We start from the raw sequence: 15,086 nt of genomic DNA, 5'->3' as shown, positions 1-15,086 counted from the left end.
TGTATTACTTACTTTATAATCTCTGGGTTGGTCCCAAAATAATAGTCCTGTTAATTGTACCCTCACATTAAACACAAAAACATATACAAATCTGTTATGTGCGTGAATTAGTGCTTGTGGTACAAATACAATTTATGGTGACACGAGTGCAGTGCTGTTCCGGTTTTGTGCTGGCCTCTGGCGTGTTATTGGTCTAATAATAACAATTAGACAAAACAAACAACACTCACAATATGTATATTCACAACACAGGTCCTTCCGGGTTCTTTTATCAATAACCAAAACGAAGGAACAGATTACGTTGCTTCGACCCCTAGTTATATCGTCACTCATAACCCTTTGGTAAAGGATTGCAGCCACTCCTCCAGTCCGCGGCTGCCACATAATTTCCGTTCTGGGTCGATGAGTTAGTTACTGCCCCTTTTCTAAATGACCGACTTCCTTTTAAACCTCGGAATGAAGTGTCAGGCCAATTAGTCCAGGGTACTCTATTTCCATTACTTAGCGCCCTCACTGTTCGGGAAGGAGCTCTAACACCAAGAATCATTCGATCTCTGTCACGGGACATTGCGCAAAAACTTTTTGGACCTTTACCTCCGCAATGATTATACTAGCCAAATAGATTGTGGTCATAGTAGCAAGGTTTTGGTGATGATGTTGCCCCGCCCCCCTCCCTCCTCTTCCTTTGTGTCAAGGTCAGTGGTGTCCCTTATGGTATAAATTGTTGACTGCTGTTACATTTCAACAGAATCTTCAACTTTAAAGACTTGGAATGGCTTTTCTTATTTTTGTCTCATTTCTCCTCATCTCCTCAGGTGAGAATATATATAATTGTTATGATGTACTGATGTCTTGCAACTACTTAGTTAAATGTATTCAAGTTAAATTGCATAAATACACAGTAAAAGTCTTTTAAGGCAAGCTTACCTTTCAGCTGGTGCTTGAACATTTTGTTATGTGTAGTATTGTTTCAAAGCAATAAAGAACACATTAACCTCTACCATATCACAAAGAAGCAGCAGTGTGTTTTTAGGGGACAATTGAATGCGGTGGGTAGAGATAGTTTTGACCATGCTTACCATTCTCATGCTTATCTGCTTACTTGTGCTTTATGTTGGTTTCAGTTGTTTCCGACAGTTTGCTATGTTTTCACCATGGTTTACAACAGCAACTTTTAAAAGGGATGCACAAAGTGCACTTTGCTCACTCACACGTCAAGTGTATTTAGAATACTCACAATAATGACAGAAGCACCAGATACACATTAGAATTAACTTTTTATTTAATTGTTGTCTGCAGCATTTGCTGATTATGATCTGATCCCAAATGATACTTTTGATGATGAAGACATCGATTTTTACAATCAGGTAAGAATTGCTGCTTTCAACTTGGCAATTATTTTATTCTGTATCCATTTATTTTTGTACAATATATATATATTTACAGTGTGTGTCATAAGTATGAGCCAAATAACAAAAAGTCCTTATAAAGCACAACAATCTTGATGTTTACATTTTTATCAATTGAAACTAAGATATTGAAGATCAGGTTTGTGTTGACAATTTTTGTTTGTTTTTTTGTGTTTTTTATGTTTGCAAGTACAAAATAATATTTATTTCTGTAGTTTATATCTGTTTGTGGTATTTTAAAGGCATTTACTGTTGATAGCACAATTTTTTTAAATAAATAAATAAAATATAAAAAAATACTTGGCACTTCAAAAGAAGCTTTATTCAACATGTGTATAATAATAGAAAGCAGTTGTGTCATTCTTGTACTTTAAATGATGCATTAACCATGTTTATGTATGGTGGGTGCATTTGCACCCCTTTCCACTTTCCGTGTGAGCTGAATTATTGCTGCTGAGGGTTTATAACAATAAAAAGTGATTTTTGTACCTCAAATATAACACTAAGCCCCCCCTTATAAACGTTGACCACAGTAAATGCTTAGCAAAGTCTAATAAGCTATAGTGAAAGCATTGTATAGTACATATACATTTAGTAAATCATATTAGTAAACATGGCAAACCAGGATAAACTAAATGCACAGTGTTACCATAAGAAAATAATGGTAAAACTGAAAAAAATAGTCAAATCCCTCTCATGTGGATAAATAACGTTGCTGCTACATTACAGGTAGAACTGGATGTTCTGTGTAAGGTGTGCACCTCAGTTGTGAAGAAAGTGGAGAAAGTACTGCCTGATGATGCCAAAAAGGTACCCCCCGCCCCATACTTATTTACCTGTGTCCCGCAGAGACATTTTACTTTTTGGCAAAATTATACAGATGTTTACCAAACCCATTTAAATAATTATTTACATATATATTTTTATATTTGGTTTTAACTTCAATTCTTTTTTCTTTTTTCTTTTTTTTCCTGTAGAATGACTTTATTAAAATCCTGCACCATGTGTGCAACATGATTAATTTCTTTAAATCTGCGTGCAGGAAATTTGTGTCCAAGTATACTGAAAAACTTGCTGAGGAACTTAAGAACAAGTCGGATCCAACACAAATTTGTAGAGACATTAGACTCTGCAAGGGTATCCTAAAGGAGGTACATTACAACATGTTATATAGAAAAATAAAAATGGAATCATGTCTGACAAAATTGTAAAATAAACTAGTCTATGCAGAATGTGACTGGTATTAACCAATCGAAGCTTGTTTGGAAGTCAGGGTCTCTCACAGTGTCCCTTGCTAGTACTGATGTATAAAATTCAAATAGAGAATTAGACGCAACACAATTCTTTCATCACTGCAAGGTTATGTTTTTTTTTTTTTCCCCCCTCAAAATAAAATCAACTTAATTTCATGCTCTTGGTCAAAAGGGGGTTGATACCCTGTTCACACTATGAAAATAGCTCTCAGGTTTTTATTATGTGAATTATGTCAATGACCTCCCTTTATTTAAGATGCATGAATAGGGTAAACACCAGTCTGATGCAGTTGTTTGACCACTTTTAGTAGCACTGAAATTTGATTATATTACAGCCAATGGGGGAATCACAGATAGTATCTACTCTTCCCTAATACTCTCCCCTATGTCATCTTTTTTCATTTTGTTGTCGTTTACATATAGAGTGATAGAATGTTTTTGTGATTTTTACACTATACGAAACCAGTATCGAAGTGGTTAAAAAAGGGACCTGCCTTAGGTATTGTGGCTCATATAATGCTTCAATTAGTGTGATTTTATACATTGTTAAATTACACACCTCCTATATGATGTAGCTTTAGAGAATACCAAGGTACTGGGAAGCATTTTGTTGTTGCAACAACCATGTTTATCTCACCTTAGCTAAGGTGGCGCACAGCATTTACATTTAATCTGCTCCACAGAAACAGATGGCATGTATTTATTTCCATGTTGTTTTTTTCTTTCAGATTTGATTTACTTACAGAGAATCCAGATAGTCAGAGCCTGGAGTCCTCAAACACAGGGCACTTTTGATTCAATAAAGCTTGCAAAAGTCACCTACTGTGTGTTGTTTTTCTTTGTGTGGGGATTCTGTGTGCTGGGTAATTTGGTGAGCGTTTAAAAATACACTCTTAACCTTTTCAGAACGTTATGTAATTTTGTTAACTCTATATATACAAAAGCAACAGGGAAGCATTATCAATACCAGATTACAATTTCTTAATAAAAGTGTTTAATAACATGAATGTATTTGTAAATGGGAATCTGTACAAATAATCCACTCTTTTCGAGTGCTCAAAGTGCATTTAGGCACTATAAATTTAGAATGACTGGCTGGGACAATTGTTCTTCAGTTTATTCCCAAACACGTGTTTCTCTAATCATGACTGAATGTTGCACCAGTCGTGGCAGTCACTCACCACTAAAATGAATACACTATCCATTTACCATGAACAAATAATGAAATGTCTGTTTCTGTGGCAGTAAACAGGCTGTATTTTTCATAATTTATCAGTTAAGCTCAATAAAACATCAATACCCCTAATTACATTGTATTTACAATGTAACTACTAAGTAAATAATATACTGTGTGTGTGTGTGTGTGTGTGTGTGTGTGTGTGTGTGTGTGTGTGTGTGTGTGTGTGTGTGTGTGTGTGTTTTTGAATGTATCTTTTAATGTAATGTTTTTCTTGTTGCTGTTGTTCAGTCAGCATTCGAAAATACAGACAAAAAATGCCATCTTGACTCATTACAAACATTCACACACTCAGTTGCCCTTTAAGTAGTAGTTTGCAAATTAGTTAAGGGAAGTAAAAAACATGCAACAAATTTGTCCCCAAAATTACGATTTGCGGACAAACTATTTTTTTAATTGCACACTTTGTATAATTATTCACAATTCCTCCTCCAGAGTTGAGTTTTTTTTTCTCCCACAACTCCTGTTTTAGATTCCACTCACAGGCACAACTTTTTTTTTAACCCTCCTGTTATGTTGCAGGTCAAATTGACCCATTTTAGAGCTTATCATCACTGAAATGCTATTTCACTTTAATTATTCAGCATGATCCTTCATGTTATCCTCTAGGTAGGGGTAATGAACTTGTAAAAAATAATATAAATAAATAAATAAAAGAGAAAAAATGTACACACTTAGGGTACATAGATGATGTTCTGGGTCAACTTGACACAGTAGCTAAAATTAATAGGGCTTGTTGTGTTCTTGCACAAAATAAACTTCTCTGTTGTTCTCTCTCTCACTCCTCATCCCCCTTCATCTCTCTCTCCCTCATAGCTGCACCCACAAACACTCATTTTTATAATATTGCCAGGAGCAGAACACAATTTCCTGCAGGAACTGCAGAGCTCAAACTCGAGGGAAGTAACTCTTTTCGCTGTCAGGGGAGACACACTGTTCTATTTCTGCAGGAAATGGAACCTCTCTCTCTCTTATCCACACATAGACAGAACACTATTCTACACAAATAAAAATATTATGACTGAATTATCAGGTTTCCCACGAGAACTGTGGAGCCCAAACTTGCGGGAACTCAATCTCTTCCCTGTGGGGGGAGGGGTGATACTGATAAAAGGGTCCCACACAGGGTCCTACCCAACCTCCACTCTCTCTGTACAGCAGAACTGTATGTTCTCTCTTGAAACATGAGCAAAAGACTTTTAGTCAGTGAGGTGCTAGAAAGCCTCTTTGACAATGACAATGAGATTGAGGAAGAGGTGTCTGAGACCGAGGACAATGTAGAAGTGAACTCTGACCATGAGGACTCATCCTCTGATGAAGAGGAAACTTCCTCACAGCCTGAAAGTGAGTTTTTCATGTCAAAGAATGGAAATATTGAATAGTTCCCATCCCCCCATGAAAGTCAGGGAAGAGTGCCTGCTGAAAACATAATAAGAATGGTCCCAGGTCCAACGCAATATGGTATCACACATGTCAAAGACATAAAGTCAGCATTTGAATTGTTCATCCCAAGAGCACTAGAGAAAATAATACTGGATATGTCAAACATGGAAGGGAGACATGTGTTTGCAGACAATTGGAAGGAGCTTGACGAAACACATTTACATGCATATATGAGGCTCCTCATACTGGCTGGGGTCTATAGGTCCAACAATGAATCTGTTGCCAGCTTATGGGATGCAGAGACTGGCAGGGCAATCACTCATGCAACCATGTCGGTGGAGACCTTCCATATCTTCTCCAGGGTCATATGGTTTGACAACCGAGACACAAGACCCAGGCGACGTGAGATGGACAAACTTGCAGCTTTCAGGGATGTGTGGGATATGCGCTTACCACTCATGTTCAATCCTGGTTCTAATGTCACTGTGGATGAAAGACTGGTTCCTTTCAGAGGCCGCTGTCCCTTTTGACAGTACATACCGAGCAAGCCAGCAAAATATGGAATAAAAATATGGGTGGCATGTGATGCCCAATCCAGCTATGCCTGGAACATGCAGGTGTACATGGGGAAACCACCTGGAAGAACCAAGGAGGTGTTGTGTTGAACATGTCCCAAGATCTAAAGTATCACAACTTCACATGTGACAATTTCTTTACCTCCTACAACCTTGGACAGGAGCTTCTCAAGAGGAAACTGACCATGGTGGGGACTGTCAGAAAGAACAAGCCAGAACTTCCCAGGGAACTGCTGGCAATTCAAAACAGAGCCCCTCTCATCTCCATGTTCGCCTTCACAGACACCACAACAATTGTATCATACTCGCCAAAAAAACACAAGAATGTGGCCCTGATGAGCACAATGCACAAGGACACTGCTGTGAGCACCAGAAAGGACAAGAAACCCGCCATGATTCTGGACTACAATGCCACCAAGGGAGGAGTGGACAATCTGGACAAAGTGACAGGCACATACAGCTGCAAGAGAAAGATGGCCCGTTGGCCGTTGCTCTGGAATGAAATGGACCCTGGCTGGCACAGTGGGAATTTTTGCTGGAGGAGGCTTTTCCTTGAAGCTGGGAAAGGCTCTTGTGAAACCCCACGTCCAGAGAAGAAAGTTCCTTCCAAGACCCCCAGCCGCTGCAGCGATCGTTGAGAGGGTTCAAGCCGAGGGATCAGGTCCACCTGTGCCTGAGGTTCCAGCTGGGAGCAGAAAATGAGGAAGATGCCATATCTATCCCTAGAAGAAAGACACCAAGACCGCCACACAATGCTGCAAATGCAAGAAGTTAATCTGCAGGTCACACACACATACTGCTCTTCATGTTCTGTGTGAATATAATGTGAATATATACATACCTGCATGACGTTATGGTTGCATTGTTCATGTGACATTGTGTATGTAGGGTTACATACCTCACCTCATCTGAGTAGATGGCTCCGTTCAACGGTCAGACCCAGAGTTGGAGCTGGGCTGGGTTCGGGTGCCATAATAGCCCCTCCGCTTGGCTCAGGAGGTCCTTGCGCAGTCAAGAGCAGAGAGTCTGCTGTTCTGGAGGATGCGGGTGCAGATGCTGGGATGCCCCAGGAGGAGTGCACCAAATTCAGGAAGTCCTGGCATAAGGGGAGGGCGTGCTGTGGGTGCCCTCTCTGCTGGAGGAAGCGGTTCCCTTTCCCTCCGGTTCCATCGGCCATGGGACGTCCATGGCTGCAGCATCACGCTGCATTAGCGCCTGGAACTCCTCCCTCTGTGACATGTGTGGCAAGGGCGGCCGGATGCTCCCCACTGTGGCCTGCCTGACAGAGGTGGCTGGATCCGATATGTCCGACCTGGATGCCGTGAAGGACAGCTCATCTGGGCTAGGGGGTCTAGGCAGAGGGTACGGGGAATGAGATTGTGGGGGCTGGGGCTGCCCGGTGGTAGATTTTAATAGGGTCTCCAGCATGGTCTGCTGGGCCCTTACAGTCTCCACCAGCTCCGCTCGGCCGAGCTTGCACGCCTTCGAGGCGACTGAGATGGTGAACGTCCACGTCTGCATGGGGAAGGGGAGCAGTGCCTGCGCAGCGACCGTCTGTCCCCTGGTGAGCATCCCTTTGAGTGGTAACGCCTCGGCAGTGACCATCTCGCCTCCCCTGAGAGGTGTCTGCACCTCTGTACTGGTAGTGGGGAAGGGGAGGATGACCCAGTTGTGCGGGAGAGTTCCCTGGTCACTGTAGCAGGGGGGATCTTGGACGATCTCTATGGAGGCTCTTGGACCACAGATCTCATTCTCCCATGGCTTGAGGAGAGAGACTCTGCTGGGGATAGGGCTGCTCTCTGTCATTTAGTTCTCCTCGAGAACTTCCAACATGGAGAACAGTCCAGCTCACCTGCCAGTGCCTTGGCCACGTGCTCTGGCCCTAGGCACCTGGCGCAGGATCAGTGCTCGTCCTGCCTGGGCAATTTTGTTTTAGTTAAATGATTCACTGATGCCGAATCAGTCGGTGCCGGGATAGGCATCGAGGCGAGCACTGTCGGTGCCGAGGTCAGCATTGAGAAGTGCGCGGTCAGTGCCAAGAGGTCGGTGCCGAGACGATCGCAGCCGAGTTTGATGCCGACGTGTAGTGTGGTCAATGCCGGGCTGTAGACGGCCTCGAAGCTATTCCTCGGTGCCAAATCAATTGGTACCGGGATCGGAATTGAAAAGAACGCAGTCGGTGCCAAGTCAATCGGCGCCGAGGTCAATGCCGACGTGTAGCATGGTTGGTGCCGGGCTGTAGACGGCCTTGAAGAGGTTCACCGGTGCAGAATCAATCGGTGCCAGAAAGGCACCGAGAAAAGCCCTGCCGATGCAGTTGGTGCCGAGTGGACCTGTTCCAAGGTTGGTGCCGATGGTAGGCAAGGTCGGGGCTGAGCTGTAGATGAAGATGTTTACACCGGTGCCAAGTCAATCGGGACCTGGTAGGCGCTGTTTTTTTCAACCTTGCGTTCGGCGGTAAAAACCGCGGTCGATGCTGTGGTATGCAGCCAATTCAATCGGCGTGGTCGTCGAGCGCAAGCGTAGCTGCATTACGAAAGCCAGAGGATTGAAAAGGGGCGCTAGGCCCAAGCTGTTTTTTTTTTTTTTGTTGTTGGTCGCAGTGACTGATTAAATCAGCGTAGAGGACCACGTTGCGAGCCTGCTGAGTCTCCTTACAGCACCACAACAGCTCTCACACGTTGTATCAACTATACAAAGCCTCATGTAGTGAGAGAGTAATACCCATTCGATAAAGGTTGTCATTCATATTGAAAGGGAACCAGAGATTTTCACTCACAGACAACAGGGTTTACAGGTCCCAATGTTGCAATAATTCAGGACAATCATGTACCATATTCAAATGATGTTAAGCATGACTGTCTGTATGCACCCCAGAATACAAACAGGCATAGATCTTAAATATGTTTTACGTAATGTTTGCCATAAGTTTTTTGGAAAGATCTGAAAATGTACAATCTTAATGTACAATTGTCAAAGCCTGTATACAGCAGTTTACTAATAGGTTGTGCTTCTGTCTGTAACAACCAGTTGTGCCTGTCTGAACAGCAGAGTAAAGCACCACTCCAAGGTGAGCTCTTTAGGATGTCATAAAACATTGTAATGCTGTTTTTTCTTAGAAGAATTTTGTGAAAAGACTCATCTTATCTGGGGAAAACATTTACCTCCTCAATGTTGTTATTATATTTGTCTAATATTTGTTTGTATATGTCTAATATTATGGTTTGGCTTCACTATGCAATGGGGATTTTTTTTTGACAGTTTTATTTAGTGAGATGTGTGATCGAATTAAAAGTGCATTCTCAAAATATAATTTTCATTTATTCCTAAAAACATTGCTTAAACCCAATTTTAGAAAGGCTCTGGCTAAGGGTTTATTAAATGAAAAGCTCAGCTCATTGCTCAGTGGTTTATCAGCCACAGCCTGGAAAACATGCATATCAACTTGTATATTACATTTACAATTTATATGTACATAAATGTACAGTAAAAACAGATTAACCTGTTTTGACAGTATTCAGAGGTATATGTTTTGAAATTCCTGAGAATGTGCTTTAGACAGTCATTGGGAAGCATTGATGGGGTTCTGCACCCGCTCCCTGGTTGGCATTTTTTGTTGTTAACAAGTTTCATTGGCCCTTGCGTTCTTTGTTTTGATGTAGTGCGATATGCATTTATTAACAAGAGCTTTGCAACTGGATTACAGGTGATAAGGGAGTGTATTTCTATCTCAGTAAGATGAAGATTCTGTAATTTGTCCCTTGAATATTACACATTTTGACACATTGAACTACATTAACCAAAGCAAAGTGGCACTGGCTCACCCTGAAATCTAGAAAAGTATTGCACAATGGCAACACATATCTAGAAAAAAAACTACCATTCTGGGTGCCAAAGGTCATTGTACTACTCTTCTTTTGCTTCTTCGGAAAACAAGTTTTGTAGAGATCAAAGCTCTCTATTCTCAGAACAAACACCCCAAGTCACATGATCTTGCATTTGAATAGTTTTTTAACCACAATTTGAGAGTCATCACTACCCTGTCAACCACATAACAGCCTACAGAAGCTCGTGGTTTTAAACAGAACATGTGGTCGGCACTTGATACAGCCTCAATTCTTGTTTATGACGCTAAGAGATATATGATTGTCGGAAGTGATTGGGTGAGGTTTTTAATCTGACACAATAATATTAATCTTTATTGCTCCATGTACAAGGCGAAAATACCATAAAAAACTGTGCTTCTTGTAACGTGAAAAAAAAAAAAAATTGACTACCATCAATTCACCCTACATTGCAGATTTTTGTTAACCATTTTACATGAGTGTTATTTTGTAGATTGACCTGAAAGTATTTTCTCAACACAATAATTTAGTCAAACACAACTTTATTAGCAGCATGCAAATAAAGAAAAGGCAATATTAACCAATTCCGGAGATACAAAGTGGTTCCTCTGATCTAACAAAAAGCTGTAAACAAGTCTATTTTATACCTAATTTGCAGGGGCGTGCGCAGGAATAAAAATGCGACTGCTATTGGGGGGGCACATTAAACAATATACATGCGTGTTGATAAATAAATAGCATTACACTCACTCACCATTTCAATGAAAGTCCAGACCCTGTGAAGTTTCTTAACTCTGAAACATCTTTCTGCAATTGTAGCTGTAACAGCGTGGCTGAAAGCACCAGTCCCAGGTCGTGTTCTTTACAGACCTGCATGAGTGCTGGCAAAGACATTGCGTTGTCCTATTCCTGAGCGTTAAAAATAGGGCTTGATGTAGTGAACAAATAAATCATACTGCATTTCAGGAACTCTGCATTGAAATTCTTGATTCAGCTTCACAAGTGCTTTCCCTTTAGTATATTAACAGTTTTCATGTTTTCAGTTTAGCATAATTTAAAAAATGCATAGTTTTTCCACAAATTGTACTACTGCAGCTGGACTCAAACATTAAGGGAACACACGCACCAGTTCTTAACTGCACATTGTGGGAGAACGTGTGCAAACTGAGTACACGTTTCCATAATTGCACATTATGACGAAATACGTGCAGTTTGTGAGTGTCAGTGACAGAAAATGGAAACGCAACGCAATTTCCCCCTTATAAGTGCTCACCTGGCACTTTCCTGTACTTCTAAGTTTCTACTTTTTGTTTATAATCATATCTAATCATGCAGTGAGCTCATGTAACTTAGGGGTACCTGGAGATTGATATATATATATATATATATATAGATATATATATATATATATATAATATATAGATATATATATCAATCATTCAAAATGCACAAGGTTATGTGAGTTCAAGTCTTACATGATTACACATTGCTGTGGCCTGCAGCCACTGGCTAACATATTCTTCCTGTCAGTGACCTAGCATTAGAAGGGTCACAGGTGTACCACCCTGCAAGTAATTTAAAACATGTATTCCCAGTATAGTGAATTAATGAATGATTACATAGCACAGACTCGGACCTGCACAATATGTTTAAGCAGTATTTAAAAAGTTTAATTTCCATCTAATTAGACAGTGATCAGCAAGCAGAGAGCTCTGCAGTATAATATTGTGAATACTGTGAAGCAAAGTTGCTTTATTGCTTTATCAGTTACACTTTATCAGTAAGATGAAAACGAATGTTCGAAAGAAGCATTCATATGCAGGACTTTATGCCAAGCAGAATAGATTGTAAGGCATTAATGCTTGTTTTCTGTTTCAAAGGGTTATTTCCCTTTCAGTAGTGGAAATACTGTAGCAGACGTATGAATATTGGTCTAGATCAGCGGTACTCACTTGTGACTCTCAGTTCATTCGAGTCCAGGATCCTGTTCCGTGTCCTTAATTACTGAATTGAATACAGAAGAACTTCCGAACACCTTGGGAATGGAGGTTGAAATGTCTGTAACTCTGAAAATGAGTGTTCAATGGTTTTAATAAATGTGTACACCTGCTATCTACAGCCTTAATCTGGTGCATAATACAAGGATACAGCACAATAATGCAATGCTCATATTGTTGTAGTTTGAAAGGCTTTGAAACCGTACCATACGTGGGAAAATGCTCAGTTTAACGTACTATTCAAATTGTAACTAGCAAAAACAGATTTAAACAACCAGGAAACCTGAGTTAACACAGTGCTTGTCTTTTATTTCATTTAGACTCCTTTGGCTTGAAAACACAGTGTTTTGTTTAAAAGTGAAATGTTCCTAGTAAAATTGCCCGTAATTGCAATCTGTTTCACCTCTGTTTGGATACATTTGTTGCTACAGTCATTTTTCTGTTTTCATGACCATAATGCTGCTTATGGAGTCTTTTACCAAAATCATCAGCAGCAGATTTACATATGCTATATCTGTTTTTACTGCTGTGCTGTTTTTCGTCTGCAAATTCTTGTATTTTTTATTTTTTAATATCACTGTGTGGCAGGGCAGAAAAGCCCTGCTGTTAAATTAATTATTTTTGGGTGTTTAATATGATTTGTTGTATTTAAATGTAAATGTTTGGTTTGTGTTGGTGGTAGATAGCAGGGATGGGGTTAATTCCTATCCCTGCCAAAAACATGTGAGAATGTGGCTGGCGCCTTTGTTGAATAATTGATGATTAATTAGGCTCTACACACATGGGATATAAGGAGAAATCCTTTGTTTAAGGTGGTGTGTTTAGAAGGATGCAGATGAGAGAGCTGGGAAGAATTTAGTGTGCAAAACTTTGTTTTGTTTAAAGCTTTTATTTTGCTCTGTGAAGTGTTTCTTTTTATTTACTTTTTGTTTGAATAAAAACGCGCACCAGCGCTTTTCATTTGTAGCACCTACCTTCCTGGTCTGGAGACATCATAGCTCATCCATCCTGTCACATATGGTGTTAGACTGTGATTGTAGCACCTCCACGGACCCAGGCCACAGCAGGTACTGCGGGTACAATTTTATATAAATTTTTAAAGATTTTTTTTTTTTTTTGTGGAGAGAAAGGGACCAAGGGAGGTCTGCCTCAACTGCCTAAAAGAGGAGGAGTGGTGCTTTGCCATTGGTGAGGTCGGGTATGTTGCACCCAACTACCACCCCCCACACCAGGAGCAGGATGACGAACAGTGGTGCACCTATCGTCTGTGCTATGGGCATGAGGAGGACCGCTGCCGGAGGTCGACTGGGACCTACACACGGAAGAGTTTGAGCGTCCAACTCCCAGAAGGGGGAACCCGAGCGTTCAGACCTAGAAGTGGGGAACCTGAGCATCCAGTCCCCAGAAGGAGGGAGCCCGAGCATCCAGCATCCAGAAGAGGGGAGCCAGAGAACCCAGCACCCAGAGAGGGAGCACCTCTACCGCCAAAGGAAGATTACCCGCTGCTCCCACCTCCACCACCAGAGGAAGATTATCCGCTGTTCCCACCTCTACCACCAGAGGAAGATTAACCGCTGCTCCCACCTTCACCACCAAAGGAAGATTACCCGCTACTTCCACCACCACCAGACAGCAACCTACCTTGCAAACCTCAGCCACTATTTCAGATGCTGCAGAGGGGAGCGGGGCAAAGGCCAGGCATCCGGCGATTGGCACAGGTCAAGCTAAAGCTGCCGTCACCTCCCAAAGGTCCGCTGCTGCCGTCTCCTCCTGAGGATTAACTTCTACTGTTGTCTCCCGAGGGTCAGCTGCTGCCCACAACACCCGGGGGTTGCCTGCCCCGCACCACCCGGGGTTGTCTGTTCTGCACGGCCCTTATCTACCAGCAATCTGGACGGTGACATGACATAAGTCGACCATTGCCATCCTCCCCACGACCACAGCTGAATTTGGCAGGCTGGCGCAGTTTGAGGGCATGCTATCAGCTGCTTCTGGGGGGAGCTGGGCTCTACTTAATCTCCTCTCTGCGCGCCGACCTGGTTGAGAGGTAGCTGCCGTCAGGCATTGTGCATGCAGGCGACCGGGTGGTCTGCGGTTAAATGAAGGGCTTTTTAGTGCTCGGTCCACTCCCCCAGTTGTGCAATTAGCTCAAACTGGGATTGGAAGTGTCACAGAGACGGCCGAAGTGGGCGGCGTCAGAACCAGGAAAAGGAATGAAATACACAAAGACGATGATATGAAATGATGAAGACGCCTGTTGGCGCCGGTTTATTACAAAATAAAAGGTTTAAACAAACACGAAAACACAGGACACGGCACTCTACGCCAAAATAAATAGACAAACAAAAACAGACTAAACTTAACAAAACGGTGCACGGACAGACATATACTGACAAACACGGTGAGTTTTAAATAAACAAGTATCATGCTGGTCCCACCAGCATGCAATAGCAATTGATATATTTAAGTTACTCCTTCTCTCGCTCCCGTTCTCCACTCCCGAACACCCAACCCCCGAGTATGTGACAACGTGCATCTATATATACTATTGTGCTGGGATTCAATTACCAATTAATTATTCACTTGAATCCCAGCACGTGAATTAATAAAGTGCAATTCCCCGTGCTCACATATTACTACATTTTACTTGCAAGTGAAGTGCTGTGCAATCCTCGTGCCTAAATACACATATACATTTTTAAACACTCGTGTTACACAGACCCGTTTATATCCCGTGTACCAATGTCTATACACCAACATTTAACACACCACACGCAACATATAACAGATAATATACACAGGGGCGGGCACTTTGTCACAGGAAGGCATCCCAGTCTACCGTCCCACTGTACTTTGGGGGTTTACTGATGATTTTCCCACTGCTGGGCTTCTCCATTTTCCCCTCAAATGCCATGTATTATTTACTGAGTCTCACACAGGCGGCCATTACCAACAACATTTATTAGAAACAAGATCACAACTTAATCACTCAGGGTAGCTAGTGTCACAGTCCAGTACTGCACATACTTCCAAATAAATGAAGAGCAATAACACAGCCATTTACACTTACCACAACGATTAATAACTATTTAAGCAATTACATTGTTTTATTTTAAAACGGTATCAACAATTAAAGAAAACATGTTTTAATTTAACTACAAGGCTACAGTTGGTAAACTTGATATTGAGATTCATACAGGTCATTTTACTTGTGCTGTTGTGGTACTTTGCTTGGAGAAACAATTATTATCTGTCGGCTCAGGCTGGGTGTAATGCATAACAAGGGTCTGAGCTTGGATTTGCATTGCTGTTAGAGAGTCATGGCTCTAATGAGTTTTTCCAAACCTGAAGGGCTTTCAATGTTGAAATCCTTCTGCGGAGTGTGTG

General features: G+C 41.6%; 1 protein-coding gene and 1 pseudogene across 1 annotated transcript; both read left to right on the top strand.

The window, feature by feature from the left end:
- Positions 1-494: 494 nt before the first annotated feature.
- LOC121313846 (antimicrobial peptide NK-lysin) lies at positions 495-3,472 on the top strand. The gene is made up of 5 exons (XM_041246635.1): positions 495-815; positions 1,300-1,367; positions 2,139-2,219; positions 2,387-2,560; positions 3,391-3,472. The coding sequence occupies exons 1-5, from the start codon at positions 773-775 to the stop codon at positions 3,394-3,396; spliced, it is 372 nt and encodes a 123-aa protein (XP_041102569.1). The 5' UTR covers positions 495-772; the 3' UTR covers positions 3,397-3,472.
- A 1,611-nt stretch (positions 3,473-5,083) lies between these two features.
- LOC121313955 lies at positions 5,084-6,559 on the top strand (annotated as a pseudogene).
- The last annotated feature ends 8,527 nt before the right edge of the window (positions 6,560-15,086 follow it).

This window comes from Polyodon spathula, chromosome 4, assembly GCF_017654505.1.
Source record: "Polyodon spathula isolate WHYD16114869_AA chromosome 4, ASM1765450v1, whole genome shotgun sequence".
Classification (NCBI taxonomy): Eukaryota; Metazoa; Chordata; class Actinopteri; order Acipenseriformes; family Polyodontidae; genus Polyodon; species Polyodon spathula.
This window is presented reverse-complemented; position numbering and strand designations above follow the sequence as displayed.